Source organism: Stigmatopora argus, chromosome 4 (assembly GCF_051989625.1).
Source record: "Stigmatopora argus isolate UIUO_Sarg chromosome 4, RoL_Sarg_1.0, whole genome shotgun sequence".
NCBI lineage: Eukaryota > Metazoa > Chordata > Actinopteri > Syngnathiformes > Syngnathidae > Stigmatopora > Stigmatopora argus.
The window spans coordinates 19,653,132-19,672,022 of record NC_135390.1 but is presented as its reverse complement, the minus strand read 5'-3'; the positions used below and the strand labels follow the sequence as shown (position 1 = coordinate 19,672,022).

General features: G+C 35.8%; 1 protein-coding gene across 1 annotated transcript in view; it reads left to right on the top strand.

Moving 5' to 3' along the window:
• Positions 1-3,010: 3,010 nt before the first annotated feature.
• The window catches only part of cacng6b (calcium channel, voltage-dependent, gamma subunit 6b), a 40,435-nt gene continuing 24,554 nt past the window's right edge, over positions 3,011-18,891 (top strand). The window contains exons 1-4 of the mRNA XM_077599150.1: positions 3,011-3,164; positions 6,710-7,223; positions 11,731-11,805; positions 12,490-12,627. Coding sequence (XP_077455276.1) covers positions 6,860-7,223; positions 11,731-11,805; positions 12,490-12,627 — 577 coding nt within the window. The 5' untranslated portion in view covers positions 3,011-3,164; positions 6,710-6,859. The remainder of the gene's footprint in view (positions 3,165-6,709; positions 7,224-11,730; positions 11,806-12,489; positions 12,628-18,891) is intronic.

Sequence of the window (18,891 nt, the reverse complement as noted above, 5' to 3'; positions counted from 1 at the left end):
TCGTAACCGAACAAACATTTAAATTAACTTGAATTAATATATACAGACACACACAAACATATGTTTAATGTAACTTTACACAAAACTGAATTCTATTTTTTTTTTTTACCTTCGTTCTGGGCGAGTTAGCTGTTTGCCACGCCTCCACCCTCACGTTCGCTATCGATGGGCTGTTTGCTTTTGTATTCTCTTCAAAATATTCCCAAAATGATGCACACAAATGTCCTCACAATCGGATAACGCACAACCACTTGCCAACGAGAAGTAGTCTTGAATGAGCAATCGCGAGAGCTAACAGGCTAAAGAAGTAATAACAGCTTACCTACCCACGTATTGATTGTGGGTAATGAAGTTTTATTCTGAGAAAGGGTGCCATTGGCTATCTGTGTTGTGTGCACGAGTATACTTCATTACCCAGAAAGCCCTTTTTTTTGCCCGCCCATGCGCGTTGTGCGTTTTCTGGTCGAAACTCGTCTGAATAAATCGTTCAGTGCTCGTAATATCTGTTATACACGAAAGAGATGCGGCAAAATAGACAGTGCTCTACAATGATAAACAGCCTCTCATGTCATGGCCACCTGGCTTGGTCGCATCTCGAAATTTTGATCGTATCTAGGGCGAATTATCCGATTGAAATTTTCATCGTACCTCGAGCATGTCGTAGGTAGAGCTGATCGTAGGTCGTCCTTATTTGGGGGGCTACTTTTCAGATGATCTCTAATTGTGTCAAGGCTTCTTGTGGAGTAAAATTTCATATCATGCATACATATTCGATGCGCTCTGTCCAAGCGGATGATTTCCGGCCCGCTGACAGCTGCACTTGTGCAATGTGCCAAAAAGGTTGCAGCGGGCATCAGCGATGCGGTGGTGCATTATTGATGGCGTCCGTCCGCGGCTGGGTGGCCCTTTTCTGGCCCCTGGTTGGCGAGCGGCTGAACGCGTACAAGTGGTCTCGTTTTAGGGGACTGAGAAGTAAAAATGTGCAGTCCAAAGCCTAGACACTGTCACTGAAGTAGAACGGACTTGACACAGCCTGGAGCTTGTTTTGTCCTGTTCTCAGCTGGTCAACTTCACAAACACTCCCTTGCTATATGCTACATAATGTATGGACAGCCTTTGTATGGGCCAAATAAACTTGATGTAATGCCAAAAAACTCCAATTTAGACAGTATCAACAGGAAGGTACTTAAAAGTAGACCCACCTTTACACATAAATGCTTTAAAACAAGGGTGTCAGACTCGGGTTGGTTCGCGGGCCGCTTTAACGTCAACTTGATTTCACGTGGGCCGGACCATTTTAGATATAATATTTAGATTTTTTTAAAATAAATGGATTAAAAGAACTGGATTAAAAGCCCTGAATATTCCGTTTTTTATAGATCTAAAACAATGTTTATTTTAGCTTTTTTTAAATATATTTTTAGATTTTACAAAATGATTTTTGAACTAAAAACACAGAAAAAATGGATTAAAAAAATGACAATTATTGATTTAAATTGGGGGAAAATCAAGGAAATGTAATATACATCTATACTCTTTATTTTAATTTGATCCTAAAACAGAAAGTCGGCACTCATGATTTACTTTCCCGGGCCACATAAAATGATGCGGCGGGCCAGATTTGGCCACCAGGCCGCCACTTTGAAACATGTGCCCTAAAATAAATAGAAGAACATCAGTAAATTCCTAAAAATGAGTAATGGGAAGTGGCCTGGAAATGCCTCAGGTCAATCAATCAATCTGAAATTACCTGGAAATCCTGGTAAGTCCCATTTTAGACTTTATACATCTACACATGATAAACTCGGCAAAAGAATAAAAACAGCCAGATTATTTTTATTGCCTACAAATACGAACATTTAAGAAATGAGTTAAACACAATTAAAATATGAATCCGGACTGTCCGTGTGCTGCAAATAACGTTGTTCGCGGTAGACCACTTTCAACATTCTTCATCGTTCCCTCACCTCACTCACTCACTCACTCTCCTGCGGTAAAATGAGCCGCCTGAGCGTAAACTCCTAAAGTGTCATTTAATGTCATTAACAGGTGGCTTTCCAAAATAGACGCCGCAACCACGGCGAGGGCCTGACGGACACAGACATGTTTTCAATAACGTTAGCGCGCCGTGTGCCCCCGCGCCATTTCGGCTTACTGCTTACTAGCGTTACCAGTCGGTATGGCGTACAGGGAATATAGGGGTGAAACTGATCTCGTTTTCCCCATCTTGGCTCTAATCCGGATCGTCTCGGTCACTGGTAGCAGACAAAAACATCATCGTGGATTGCTAATGTTAGTCACTTCCGCCTTTTCATTATATAAATATAAATATACATTCTACGTGAGCAAGCAATCTAAAGAATCTTGAATTTAGTGGATATTAAAGACGGACCGACTGATTGGGTGAAATTTTAGACTTTTAAGTGCGCCCTATGTGAGTAAATATTTACCATGTTGAGTTTTTACGGTTTATTATCACTTAATAAAGGGAATTTCAATCATTAATAATTGCCCGAGTTTGACAGGTATGTATTTATATATATTTAAAAAAAGGAACTGTAAATAGCTATTTCAGTCCCCGTATTACTTGACTTAATTAATGAAGCGAACACACTGTTTATTGCCGTTGTACGATTTGTCATCCCTTAATAAGGGGAATTGCAATCATTAATAAGGGAAGCGATTGGCCGAGGTTGAGAGGCATGCAGTTAATTATTATGAAAAAAAAAAATTTTTTTTACATATAGTTCAGTTATTGTGTTTAAAAATGCTAAAATGCCAGTTCAGCTCATGAGTGTGAAGACAAACAGCTGAATTTATAGACATTGAAATGTAACCATTAAAATTAAGCGCAAAAATGTAGCCGAAATAATATTTTTAGCTAGCCATTTACCGGAAGCCCGATTTTTCACAGAAAAAGAGCCAAATTTTAATTTCAACCCGAACCAACCTCTGAAAATACCCCAATTGGGCAGGAAGCCAGTCCATCTGGCAACCCTGGCGCCCTCCCCTGATTTTCCATTGGGGTTTATTTACTGGCTGCTCCTCCTTCCCTGTCTGTCTGTCCCTGTCTGTCCCTGTCTTTCCTTTTCACTCCCCCATAAGCACTCTTTTTCTAGTTTAACTTTGTAGCGACCTCTCCACAACGCAACACCCTACCACAGGTCAGAATTATTATTATTATTCTTTCATTTATGGATTTCACACAGACACAGTTGAAAACTTTCCATGGGAATAAACAGGAATAAACCAGTAGTGTTCAAATTCTAGCAAACTTTGGCTGAAGGGAAAAGTTAAGGGGGATGAAACACTATGTTTAGGATTTAATCTAAATTAAAATGACCCTTAATCCCTGTTTAATACTCATGTAAAGTGTCTAATTTGGAATAATGCTACTCATAAAATGCCCCTTAATTTAACTAGTTTGAAACCTTCATTGATGTCTTCTATTCATTTGCAACCCTGCAGACATCTTGTTGTGTGTGTGGTTAACAAGTGGGTGTGTTTTGTTTTGTACCTCGAATTCTGCACAGGCAAAATTAAAACATGCATACACAACAAATTATGTAACCACCATAGTACTTTAAAGCTCAAATGTCCATGTGTCTTTTTTCAGACTGTGTGACATTTTCAATACATTGATTTAAAAAAAAATGTTCATAATAATAAAATCTAATGTATTCACGAAATAATAACGCGAGCAAACTTGCTAATCAAAACTACCGCTTTAAGGTAGTGCTGTAAATGATGAGTAAACTAATGGTAGCTACAAAAAACATGGTTATAATAAACATAATAAAAATCTATTTTATGAAGTATATAAAACAAATTAAAAATATATATGTAACCCTATAATATATGATCGTACGTTATTCTGAAATCGAGTATTTTTTTTCTTGTCTTTTAGACCTGTAATTATATTATGTGTATTTAGATAAATATTATAAATTGATTTTTTAATGAGCTCTCAATCAGTAATATTAGTTTTTCATGCTATTCTATTTTTTTAATAATAATTTTGGCAATGTGTCTGTATGCAAAGAAGCACGATTATAATAAACAGAAAAAAATATATATTCCAGTAAATATATAAAACAAATTAAAAATATATATATGCAACCTTATAAGTTATTCTGTAATCGATTATCAACTTAACTTGGTGTCACCAAATCGAATTCCAATTGGTTAAAGCAACAGTCTTATCGACGCTTGTTTAATGCAGCAGAGCCTGCAGGACTGATTGTGAAGGCCTTGAGGCAGATTTCTGACCCTGGCAACAAATAATGGCTGAAATGTGATTGGTTAAATCCTTCAATATGAAAACACACATCTGGAAGCAGTGCAACCAGGGGGAAAAGCAATGAAAGGAAGCTAACAGACAATTTGGAATTATTTAATAAGTATTGATAGACAAAATATAATATATGATTCAGATATTTCTTAGGCCAGCAGAGAAGGCCTTGAAGGCCATGACGGCCCGCCACTGTTATGTTATTATTTCAACTTTGTTGTGGCCACTCCAATGAATTACCGGCATTAAAAGCAACAGGTGTTGCAATAACCTATATAAAACCTCGGAGACCACTGGCGCAAAGCTGGGAATTAAGTCGACCACCAACTCTATGTGGGAGAGGGGGGCCTTTTGTGCTCTTTGCCCATGATGTGACCCTTCAGACCCCCCCTTTATGCCAATTAGCACACTTTGCACTCTGGTGCTGGTGAGAATTATCACCCGTCTCACACCCAACATGGGTCAACTGCCACCTTGTTGTAACGATCCCACGGGTATTTCGTCATATTTAGAGGTGGGGGTGGCGGAAAATGCTTTTTTCTAAGCCTGACTCCCACACCTGATTCCCGCATCTGCTATGACATGTGATGTCGGATGTGGGATATTTGTGGCGTCGTGTTATATCCCCCCCGGATCAGACGGGATCCAAATTCAAGCCAGACAGGGTGGGCCGACTCCACCGCGCTCTGGCGGGTGCAAAAGATGAAACTGAGGAATTCGGGTTTTAGGAATGCACAAGATGGCGTGATGTCATCTAAAAAAGTTTAGAGCTCACTTTTTCAAGTTTCAGTTTCCTAGTAGCGTCTTTGAGGGTATTTTTGAGTTGCAAACCCAGTTTCAGCTCCCTAATACCGTATTTTCACGACTATAAGGCGCACATAAAAGTCTTAAATTTTCTCCAAAATAGACAGGGCGCCCTATCATCCAGTGCGCTTTATATATGGACCAATACTAAAATTGTTATCACGATAAAATTAAATAAATCAGTCGATAGGGTACACCGACTCTACAGCTCTCACAACTATGACAAACAGCCCCCGACTCTACTATTTCCCCGTAGAAAAAGTACTGCGCAGTGACTGCTGGAATATGTAGTTCTTTTGTCAATACACCCAATACGAAGCATGGAAAGCAGCGTTGGAAAAGTTATCCTAGCTACCAGCTAGCTACTATTTGCAAATGGATTGTGGCCTGTATACATCGACATCAACACAGCTTTACAAAGCATGGAAAGCAGCGTTGGAATAGTTACGCTAGCTACTAGCTAGCTACAATTTGCGAATGGATTGTGGTCGCCTGGACGAACGTATAAAACTCATTTGGACAATTGTTCAATTCGGACACAGAAAATGAGGACTTTGATGGATTTGTGGGTGATGATGACGTGAGTACATTGTAAAATGACTAAATAAAGTACAACCGAATTCAGTTTTGCTTCCGTTGCCTTTTTAAAAACGTGTTTTTAGCATGTATGTTTAAGCTGGTGTATGCTTTGCCATGCCTGGCTGCGTCTATAAAAACGGTGCGTCCTTTGTGTGTGTAAAATACAGAAATAGCACTCGTTATTCACACTGCAGCTAAAAATATGATGCGCCGTATAGTCGTGAAAATACGGTAGATGTTTTTTTCTTTCTTTCAAAAATAACAAGCAAAATCATGAACTGGAATTTATTTCAATGTGGTTCAGCCTCCATTGATTTTGCAGGGAAGTTAATCCTTTCAGGGACTACAGTGGCGCTTAAGACTTTTTAAAAACCCTAATTATTTTTGGTCATTTATTTAGATATAGTACCCATATTTTTTGACGTTTAGGAAATTTAATCCTTTACCGGGCAGTAGACTACATTTGGTCATCTAAAAAAAACTATTTCTTATTTTTTATTGTAAATAAATATATAATTCAGTGTAATGTTAATAAAAACTAAATTACTCCGATTATTACTATTATTATTATTGTTATTGTTATTGTTACTGTTATTGTTACTGTTATTGTTACTGTTATTGTTACTGTTATTGTTACTGTTATTGTCATTGTTACTGTTATTATTACTGTTATTATTACTATTATTATTATATGTGAAAACAGGAATACAGTGTAATATTTTTTTTTTATAGTATTAAACTCACTTGATGTCATTGATGGCGATAAACATCCAATTTATTTAAATGAGAAATACTAGCCATGTATGCTCTTGTTTCAGTTCCATTGACGGTGCTAGTCGTCCAATTCATTTTGACCGTGACTCCAAGTCCAAATAAATTGGACATCTTACACCATCAATAACAGTCAATGAGTCAAACAACTGTCCTGTATTGGCATAAATAAAAATGAGTGATTAACTATTGCATGAAAAGGTTCAACATTTACAAAGTTGGTCTTAAATTTAGTCTCATCGCTTTGTTTTCTTTCTTTTCCAGATGACAGGAAAAAGGAAACGGCTTCATTCACACCTCGAATTCCACGTATCCACTTTTTTCACTTGATTCTATTCTCGTATTAGATGGGATTTATTCATCCGCCATTATAAAGCGACGCTCTGACATCCATACGAAATATCCCAGCTGGAGATGTGGAATAACTTCTTTGTACCCCACGACGATGAGAGCCGCGCAGGGCAGGCGGGTGGCGGCCAGGGCGGGGGTCTGGCCGCCTTGAAGGGGGGCCGCGCTCAGAGACGGAGCCAGAAGATGAGCGACAGCCAGGACGGCAAGATCAAGTTGGCCTTCCTGGTGTGCGCGGTGGGTGTGACGCTCACCGTGCTGGGAGTGGGAACCGAGTTTTGGGTGGAGTTGGCCCAGCCCAAGAACTTTGGCGGAAACCAAACGTGCCAGATGGCACACTACGGCCTGTGGAAGGTGTGCGTGCGGACCCTTTGGGTGGCTGACGTGGACCCCGAGAGGGCTAGCTGTGGCCCCGCTGAACTGCCGGGAGGTGAGTCGGGGGGACCTCACCGCCATTGGTTTGGTAAAAAAAAACCACACCCGTTTTTTCCCCCATCTTCACTTTAATCCAGTTAAGAAGCAGGTGTTTACCGTATTTTCTGTACTGTATGGTGCATCGGATCAAAAGGCGCACCTTCAATGAATGGCTTATTTTGACATTGGTTTCATATAAACTGTGCACTGGATTATAAGGTGTAGTAGTAGGCGTCGGCCTCACAGTTGTCAGATCGAGAGTTCGATCCCAGGTACGGACCTTCCTCTGTGGAATTTGTATGTCCCCCTCATTTTTCGGGTACTCCGCTTTCCTCCCACATCCCCAAAACGTGCTGGGTAGGCTAGTTGTACACTAAATTGCCCCAAGGTAAATGGTTATCCGTCTTCTTGTGACCTGCCATTGATGAATACATGAATAGTAGTAGTTGTTGTAGTAGTAATAGTTGTAGTAGTAGTAGTTGCAGTAGAAGTAGTTGTTTTAGTAGTAATAGTGGTAGTAGTAGTTGCAGTAATAGTATTGGTACTGGTAATAGAGGTAGTAGTAGAAGTAGTAGTAGTAGTAGTAGTAATAGAAGTACTAGTAGTAGTGAAGTAGTAGTAGTACTGGTAATAGAAGTAGTAGTAGAAGTAGTAGTAGTACTGGTAATAGAAGTAGAAAGAGTAGTACTGGTAATAGAAGTAGTAGTAGTAGTAGTACTGGTAATAGAAGTAGAAGTAGTAGTAGTACTGGTAATAGTAGTAGTAGAAGTAGTACTGATAATAGTAGTAGTTGTTGTAGTCATAGTACTGATAATAGTAGTAGTTGTTGTAGTCATAGTACTGATAATAGTAGTAGTTGTTGTAGTCATAGTACTGATAATAGTAGTAGTTGTTGTAGTCATAGTACTGATAATAGTAGTAGTTGTTGTAGTCATAGTACTGATAATAGTAGTAGTTGTTGTAGTCATAGTACTGATAATAGTAGTAGTTGTTGTAGTCATAGTACTGATAATAGTAGTAGTTGTTGTAGTCATAGTACTGATAATAGTAGTAGTTGTAGTTGTTGTAGTCATAGTACTGATAATAGTAGTAGTAGTAGTTGTTGTAGTCGTAGTACTGGTGATAAAGACACCCTTTAATATAGAATTTTGAAAAAAAAATCCCAGATTTTTTGCACATCTTGGCTACTGGGGGGCAGTGAGGTTTGGGAATTTGACACCTGTGATATCATGCATTTAGGCCATCCGATCCACCCTCCACGTGCCAATTAAAACATTCTTGAAACACAATCACAGCAGTCGTCCGATTGAAGAAGAGCGTAGGGAAGCCACGCGGAGGATTATGTAATATCGCTTTCCATGAAGCAGCGCGAAGAGGCGTCGTGATGTGTACCTAACAGTCTGTTGACGAGTGACGCCGTGCCAGCCGGTCTGCTCACGCGTCTCGGCGCCATGGGCAGATGGCGGCCATGTTTGTTTGGGGCGACAAACAACTGTTTTTTTCTCGGCCGAGCCGCCACCGCTGTTTGGTGTTTTCTCGCCGGGCCTCCGAGCGCTTTGGAAGCAACGTGCGCAGGATGAGCGAGGGGGAGGCGGCTACGTCTCGGGTGTCAAAGGTGCGGCCCGCGGGCTGGAAGTGGTCCGTTAGAGGGTCCGATCCGGGTTGTTCTGACCGACGGGCACTGTGTAGCTCATTCATATTGGACATACATAATTAAATGCTTTAATTCGTGAGTTGTGTGATCAAGTGTGTGTCTGCCTGAGCAGTTTCACTGAGCCGACGTGTGAGTCTATAAGAGTTTGTATGTACATGCGTTGTCCCTTTAAGAAGCGACGTCAATCAGGGTCTTAACAAGTTGTCCAACAAAAAACAATAAAAATCCGGGAAATTTTGAGCTTTTCTTTAGCCTAATAATTAATAGGGCATTGAGTATGACCAAATAGTAATCCGCAGTTTGTATTTAGGGAATTTGTGCAACGATTTAAATGGTAATTATCAATAACCTTCCGGGCGACCAAAAGACCGGCGACCAAAAGATCGGCGACCAATCGACCGTGTACCAAACTAAACAGAGTTTGACACTCCTGGTTTACATTGACTGTGTGTGTGTTTGTGTTGGAGCACGTGCGCCCTGTTACGCTCTGTGGGTGAGACTTGTCACTATGCGCCCAGGAAGCCGAGCAGAATGTGTCTACTTCACAGTTTTTGTCTAAAAATAGTGAAAGGGAGAGGAAGAGGAGGTCTAATGCAGTATTCAGGGCCCCCCTGCGTGGCAGCCCCTTGGCTCCCGCTCCCGCATCCCTGGTTCCCTCAACCTCCTCCTCCTCCATCTGTGGCTGACTTCTTTTTTTTCTTTCCTTAGCTTTCACCAAGCACCCCTCCATCTGCGCTCATAATCCCCAAGCGTCCTCGTCTTTGCTACGTCAACGCCGTTTGGGCACGTTTTTGACGTCGTCGTGCAAATTCTGCTCTGTTTTTGATAAGGGTCGCTGGAAAATAAGTGACCGAGATTCTGACTTAATAGTCAGAATTCTGTGAATGGTGACTTTTGTCCAAATTCTGAGAATAATCAGAACACAGTGGTACCTCGACCTACGATCAGCTCTACCTACGACATGCTCGAGGTACGATGAAAATTTCGATCGGATAATTCGCCTGAGATACGAGATGCGACCAAGCCAGGTGGCCATGACATGAGAGGCTGTTTATCATTGTAGTGCACTGTCTTTTTTTGCCACATCTCTTTCGTGTATAACAGATATCTACGAGCACTGAACGATTTATTCAGACGAGTTTCCGCTACACATGGACCAGAAAACGCACAACGCGCATGCGCGGGCAAAAAGAGGGCTTTCTGGGTAATGAAGTATACTCGTGCACACAACACCGATAGGCAATGGCACCCTTTCTCACAATAAAACTTCATTAAACACAATCAATACGTGGGTAGGCTGAGCTGTTGCATTTTTTCAGTTCTGTTTTTCCTTCCTTAGCCTGTTGGCTCCCGCGATCGCTCATTCAAGACTACTTGTCGTTGGCAAGTGGTCGTGCGTTATCCTTATTGTGAGGACATTTGTGTGCATCATTTTGGGAATATTTTGAAGGGAATACAACAGCAAACAGCCCGTCGATAGTGAACGTGAGGGTGGAGGCATCGCAAACAGTTAACCTGGCCAAGAGAAGGTAAAACAAATTAAAACCAAATTAGAATTCAGTTTTGTGTAAAGTTACATTAAACATATGTTTGAGTGTGTCTGCATATATTAATCCAAGTTAATTTAAATTTGTTTGTTCATTTCCTCTCCTGGCCAGCTGTTTCCATTTTGTGATTAGAACCCTTGTCTGGGTATTTTAATGAGTGTTTGGTGACGTTATTGTTGGAGTGTTACCTGGGTGTTTCCCTGTCCATGTAAGTCATGTTTCTGCTTATTTGTCTTTCCCAGTTTAATCCCATTTTGGTCACCCATTTTTATTGTTTTTGTATGAGTATTTTTGGTACTCGGTCGTTTGGTCGCCGGTCTTTTGGTCGCCCAGAAGGTTATTGATAATTACTATTTAAAACTGTTTCTCAAATTCCCTAAATACAAACTGCAAATTATTATTTTGTCATACTTAATGCCCTATTAATCATTAGGCTAAAGAAAAGCTCCAAATTTCCCGGACTTTTATTGTTTTTTGTTGGAGAACTTGTTAAGACACTGACTGACGTAGCTTCTTAAAGGGACAACGCATGTACATACAAACTCTTATACACTCACACGTCGGCTCAGTGAAACTGCTCATATCCATTGTTGGCTTTTATTGATGCGTAGACTGTGTTGTTTTACCTTGTTTGGTCGCCGGTCTTTTGGTCGTCGGTCTTTTGGTCGCCGGCCTTTTGGTCGCCGGACGTTTGGCGACCAAAAGACCGGGGACCAAAAGATGGCGACCAAAAGACTGGCGACCAATCGATCGCACACGTTATTTTTGTCATTGCTTGCCTTTTTCTCCATAGGTGAGTGCTGAAATATTTTTTCCATTGTCAGAGGTTTAAGAAATATCCGATTTCCATACACAAATTATGATTATTTTTAACCTCCGTTTACCTCATCTGCTTCTTTTTATTGGATTTCTTGATGCAGTAATTATAAGTGCATTCATTAAATTATCATCAGATTACTGATAACACTCAAAAGTAGCTTTTAAAAAAAAAATCATTTTGATCATTTTACTCATTGGTCACCATTGGTGACCATCGGCGTCTCATTCATTTATTGTGATACAACTAATCGTGAGTGCTCATCTTTCAGTGCCATTGACGATGCGAGACGTCCAATCCAATGCATGTGACACCTTCCACCCATGCGTGCAACGTGTGTGTGTGTGTGTGTCCGTACGTATTCCGAATCAACACTTGGCTATTAATAGAATCGATGCCTGGAAGGACAATAGCGTGCGCAGGGATGCAGAAAAGGCAATTGGCGGAAGACCGGCAGCCGCGCGTGTGTTTGTATGTTGTGCTAAAGTTGTCTTTTGGTCTGCAGAATCCAACTGTACCTACTTCAAATTCTTCACCTCAGGGGAAAACGCTGTCGTGTTCAGGAAGACGACAAGCAAAAGTAAGGCCGTTTTTACAATGAAAGGAAAACACTTTTTTTTGGGCACTGGTTTTCTTGGCCCGCGACACCACTAATCAATGGGACGCTAGTTTTTGGTGACATCCCGGCCTCGCTCGTACGTATTGGCTCGGGCTATCTAGGTTGCACCTGTGCGTGTTCACCTGCCAGAAAATTCCCTTTCAAGTGCAGCCAAATCAGCATGTGAATCATTTTCTGTCAACATTTGGCTTATCAACTCAAATGTTAATGTTTCATTCATGTATTTTTCTTTTTCTAAAGTCTGGCCCTAATGCTATTTCTTCAGAAGAAATAGGAAACATATTATTTTATGAAAAATTGTGTTTTATTTTGAGATCTTGGAATATATTTTAATGTCAAAACATCTGAAAAACGTCCTAATGCAAGTGTATAATCTTTTTTGTAACTTTTTTTTTTAATTATTGGGGGATTTTCAGAATATAAGTGCAAAATTCAGTTTTTTGTTTCATGTTTGCAAAATAATTATGGAAACACATCTTGTTTAACTGTATATTGCACATTTCCAAAGTTAAGGATCTTTACAAAGCTTGTTCCTGTTTCCACAGAATAGTTTTGACGTTAATGTTTAATTTGATGATCAATTTATTGATCTACTATGAATGTGTTTTTTTTTCTTCTCTCAACATTTCTATTTTTTTCTGCTAGATTTGAATCTGGCGGCCGCTGTTTTGGCTCTCCTAAGTCTCACCATGATGGTGACAGGCTCCATTTGCATCATTATGACTCTCAGTAAAAGTGTTTCCTTCTTCCTCAAGCCGGCATCCTTCTGTTTCATCCTATCAGGTTAAGTATGGTGGATTGGAAGCGCAGTCCCCTGACTTTCAGTGTGCCCCGCAAAATTTGAAAAATGCAAAAAACGCAAAAAATTAAAAAATGCAAAAAAACAGGAGGAATACCATGTATAGTAAGGCTTTTTTCGTTAAAATAATGACCATGTATAGTAAGGGTTTTTTGTTCAAAACTGACAATATTTAGTAAGCATTTTTTCGTTTAAATAATGACCATGTATAGTATACATTGTATACTATACATGGTCATTATGGCCTTACTATACATGTTCATTTTTTTGTTCAAAACTGACCATGTTTAGTAAGCATTTTTTCGTTAAAATAATGACCATGTATAGTATACATTTTTTTACGAAAAACGCCTTACTATACCATGTCGTTTTTTACAAAAAAGCCTTACTATACTATGTCGTTTTTTAAAGAAAAAAGCCTTACTATACTGACATTTTTTATGAAAAAAAGCCTTACTATACTGTCATTTTTTTTACGAAAAAAAGCCTTACTATACTATGTTGTTTTTTTTTTACAAAGAATAACTTACTATACTATGTCGTTTTGTACGAAAAAAGCCTTACTATACTATGTTGTTTTTTTACGAAAAAAGCCTTACTATACTATGTCGTTTTTTACGAAAAAAATCTTACTATACTATGTTGTTTTTTAAGAAAAAAGCCTTACTATATTATGTTATTTTTTTACAAAAAAGCCTTACTATACTATGTCATTTTTTTACGAAAACAGCCTTACTATACTATGTCGTTTTTATGGAAAAAAGCCTTACTATACTATGTTGTTTTTTTACGAAAAAAGCCTTACTATACTATGTCGTTTTTTTACGAAAAAAGCCTTACTATACTATGTCGTTTTTTTAAAGAAATAAGCCTTACTATACTATGTCGTTTTTTACGAAAAAAGCCTTACTATACTATGTTGTTTTTTTTACAAAGAAAGCCTTACTATACTATGTCGTTTTTTATAAAAGAAAGCTTTACTATAATACGATGTCGTTTTTAATGAAAAAAGCCTTTCTATACTATGTCGTTTTTTACAAAAAAAAGCCTTTATACTATGTCGTTTTTTATGAAAAAAGCCTTACTAGACTATGTCGTTTTTTACGAAAAAAGCCATACTAAACTATGTCATTTTTTTACGAAAAAAGCCTAACTATACTATGTCGTTTTTTTTTACAAAAAAGCCTTACTATACTATGTCGTTTTTTACAAAAAAGACTTACTATACTATACTATGTCGTCCTTTACGAAAAAAGCCTTACTATACTATGTTGTTTTTTACAAAGAAAGCTTTACTATAATACTATGTCGTTTTTTTACGAAAAAAGCCTTACTATACTATGTCGGGTTTTTTTTACAAAAAAGCCTTACTATACTATGTCGTTTTTTTACGAAAAAAGCCTTACTATACTATGTCGGTTTTTTTTTTACAAAAAAGCCTTACTATACTATGTCGTTTTTTACAAAAAAGACTTACTATACTATGTCGTCCTTTACGAAAAAAGCCTTACTATACTATGTTGTTTTTTACAAAGAAAGCTTTACTATAATACTATGTCGTTTTTTTACGAAAAAAGCCTTACTATACTATGTCGTTTTTTTTTACAAAAAAGCCTTACTATACTATGTCGTTTTTTTTTACAAAAAAGCCTTACTATACTATGTCGTTTTTTACAAAAAAGACTTACTATACTATGTCGTCCTTTACGAAAAAAGCCTTACTATACTATGTCGTTTTTTACGAAAAAATTCTTACTATACTATGTTGTTTTTTAAGAAAAAAGCCTTACTATATTATGTTATTTTTTTACAAAAAAGCCTTACTATACTATGTCATTTTTTTACGAAAACAGTCTTACTATACTATGTCGTTTTTATGGAAAAAAGCCTTACTATACTATGTCGTTTTTTTTAACGAAAAAAGCCTTACTATACTATGTCGTTTTTTAAGAAAAAGCCTTACTATACTATGTCATTTTTTAAAGAAAAAAGCCTTTATACTATGTCGTTTTTTATGAAAAAAGCCTTACTAGACTATGTCATTTTTTACGAAAAAAGCCATACTAAACTATGTTGTTTTTTACAAAGAAAGCCTTACTATACTATGTCGTTTTTTATAAAAGAAAGCTTTACTATAATACGATGTCGTTTTTAATGAAAAAAGCCTTTCTATACTATGTCGTTTTTTACAAAAAAAAGCCTTACTATAGTATGTCATTTTTAACGAAAAAGCCTTACTATACTGTCGTTTTTTATGAAAAAAAGCCTTACTATACTATGTCATTTTTTAAAGAAAAAAGCCTTTATACTATGTCGTTTTTTATGAAAAAAGCCTTACTAGACTATGTCATTTTTTACGAAAAAAGCCATACTAAACTATGTCATTTTTTTACGAAAAAAGCCTAACTATACTATGTCGTTTTTTTTACAAAAAAGCCTTACTATACTATGTCGTTTTTTACAAAAAAGACTTACTATACTATACTATGTCGTCCTTTACGAAAAAAGCCTTACTATACTATGTCGTTTTTTACAAAGAAAGCTTTACTATAATACTATGTCGTTTTTTACGAAAAAAGCCTTACTATACTATGTCGGTTTTTTTTACAAAAAAGCCTTACTATACTATGTCGTTTTTTACAAAAAAGACTTACTATACTATGTCGTCCTTTACGAAAAAAGCCTTACTATACTATGTCGTTTTTTACAAAGAAAGCTTTACTATAATACTATGTCGTTTTTTTACGAAAAAAGCCTTACTATACTATGTCGTTTTTTTTACAAAAAAGCCTTACTATACTATGTCGTTTTTTTTTACAAAAAAGCCTTACTATACTATGTCGTTTTTTACAAAAAAGACTTACTATACTATGTCGTCCTTTATGAAAAAAGCCTTACTATACTATGTCGTTTTTTACAAAGAAAGCTTTACTATAATACTATGTCGTTTTTTTACGAAAAAAGCCTTACTATACTATGTCGGTTTTTTTTTACAAAAAAGCCTTACTATACTATGTCGTTTTTTACAAAAAAGACTTACTATACTATGTCGTCCTTTACGAAAAAAGCCTTACTATACTATGTCGTTTTTTACAAAGAAAGCTTTACTATAATACTATGTCGTTTTTTTACGAAAAAAGCCTTACTATACTATGTCGTTTTTTTTACAAAAAAGCCTTACTATACTATGTCGTTTTTTTTACAAAAAAGCCTTACTATACTATGTCGTTTTTTACAAAAAAGACTTACTATACTATACTATGTCGTCCTTTACGAAAAAAGCCTTACTATACTATGTCGTTTTTTACAAAGAAAGCTTTACTATAATACTATGTCGTTTTTTTACGAAAAAAGCCTTACTATACTATGTCGTTTTTTTACAAAAAAGCCTTACTATACTATGTCGTTTTTTACAAAAAAGACTTACTATACTATGTCGTCCTTTACGAAAAAAGCCTTACTATACTATGTCGTTTTTTACAAAGAAAGCTTTACTATAATACTATGTCGTTTTTTTACGAAAAAAGCCTTACTATACTATGTCGTTTTTTTTTTTACAAAAAAGCCTTACTATACTATGTCGTTTTTTTTACAAAAAAGCCTTACTATACTATGTCGTTTTTTACAAAAAAGACTTACTATACTATGTCGTCCTTTACGAAAAAGCCTTACTATACTATGTCGTTTTTTACAAAGAAAGCTTTACTATAATACTATGTCGTTTTTTTACGAAAAAAGCCTTACTATACTATGTCGGTTTTTTTTTACAAAAAAAGCCTTACTATACTATGTCGTTTTTTACAAAAAAGACTTACTATATTATGTCGTCCTTTACGAAAAAAGCCTTACTATACTATGTCGTTTTTTACAAAGAAAGCTTTACTATAATACTATGTCGTTTTTTTACGAAAAAAGCCTTACTATACTATGTCGTTTTTTTTACAAAAAAGCCTTACTATACTATGTCGTTTTTTTTTACAAAAAAGCCTTACTATACTATGTCGTTTTTTACAAAAAAGACTTACTATACTATACTATGTCGTCCTTTACGAAAAAAGCCTTACTATACTATGTCGTTTTTTACAAAGAAAGCTTTACTATAATACTATGTCGTTTTTTTACGAAAAAAGCCTTACTATACTATGTCGTTTTTTTTTTACAAAAAAGCCTTACTATACTATGTCGTTTTTTACAAAAAAGACTTACTATACTATGTCGTCCTTTACGAAAATAGCCTTACTATACTATGTTGTTTTTTACAAAGAAAGCTTTACTATAATACTATGTCGTTTTTTTACGAAAAAAGCCTTACTATACTATGTCGTTTTTTTTTACAAAAAAGGCTTACTATACTATGTCGTTTTTTTTTACAAAAAAGCCTTACTATACTATGTCGTTTTTTACAAAAAAGACTTACTATACTATGTCGTCCTTTACGAAAAAAGCCTTACTATACTATGTCGTTTTTTACGAAAAAAATCTTACTATACTATGTTGTTTTTTAAGAAAAAAGCCTTACTATATTATGTTATTTTTTTACAAAAAAGCCTTACTATACTATGTCATTTTTTTACGAAAACAGCCTTACTATACTATGTCGTTTTTATGGAAAAAAGCCTTACTATACTATGTCGTTTTTTTTTAACGAAAAAAGCCTTACTATACTATGTCGTTTTTTAAGAAAAAGCCTTACTATACTATGTCGTTTTTTTAAAGAAATAAGCCTTACTATACTATGTCGTTTTTTACGAAAAAAGCCTTACTATACTATGTTGTTTTTTACAAAGAAAGCCTTACTATACTATGTCGTTTTTTACAAAAAAGACTTACTATACTATACTATGTCGTCCTTTACGAAAAAAGCCTTACTATACTATGTCGTTTTTTACAAAGAAAGCTTTACTATAATACTATGTCGTTTTTTTACGAAAAAAGCCTTACTATACTATGTCGTTTTTTTTTACAAAAAAGCCTTACTATACTATGTCGTTTTTTACAAAAAAGACTTACTATATTATGTCGTCCTTTACGAAAAAAGCCTTACTATACTATGTCGTTTTTTACAAAAAAGACTTACTATACTATGTCGTCCTTTACGAAAATAGCCTTACTATACTATGTTGTTTTTTACAAAGAAAGCTTTACTATAATACTATGTCGTTTTTTTACGAAAAAAGCCTTACTATACTATGTCGTTTTTTTTTTACAAAAAAGGCTTACTATACTATGTCGTTTTTTTTTTACAAAAAAGCCTTACTATACTATGTCGTTTTTTACAAAAAAGACTTACTATACTATGTCGTCCTTTACGAAAAAAGCCTTACTATACTATGTCGTTTTTTACGAAAAAAATCTTACTATACTATGTTGTTTTTTAAGAAAAAAGCCTTACTATATTATGTTATTTTTTTACAAAAAAGCCTTACTATACTATGTCATTTTTTTACGAAAACAGCCTTACTATACTATGTCGTTTTTATGGAAAAAAGCCTTACTATACTATGTCGTTTTTTTTTAACGAAAAAAGCCTTACTATACTATGTCGTTTTTTAAGAAAAAGCCTTACTATACTATGTCGTTTTTTTAAAGAAATAAGCCTTACTATACTATGTCGTTTTTTACGAAAAAAGCCTTACTATACTATGTTGTTTTTTACAAAGAAAGCCTTACTATACTATGTCGTTTTTTACAAAAAAGACTTACTATACTATACTATGTCGTCCTTTACGAAAAAAGCCTTACTATACTATGTCGTTTTTTACAAAGAAAGCTTTACTATAATACTATGTCGTTTTTTTACGAAAAAAGCCTTACTATACTATGTCGTTTTTTTTTACAAAAAAGCCTTACTATACTATGTCGTTTTTTACAAAAAAGACTTACTATACTATGTCGTCCTTTACGAAAAAAGCCTTACTATACTATGTCGGGTTTTTTTTTACAAAAAAGCCTTACTATACTATGTCGTTTTTTACAAAAAAGCCTTACTATACTATGTCGTTTTTTACAAAGAAAGCTTTACTATAATACTATGTCGTTTTTTTACGAAAAAAGCCTTACTATACTATGTCGTTTTTTTTTTACAAAAAAGCCTTACTATACTATGTCGTTTTTTACAAAAAAGACTTACTATACTATGTCGTCCTTTACGAAAATAGCCTTACTATACTATGTTGTTTTTTACAAAGAAAGCTTTACTATAATACTATGTCGTTTTTTTACGAAAAAAGCCTTACTATACTATGTCG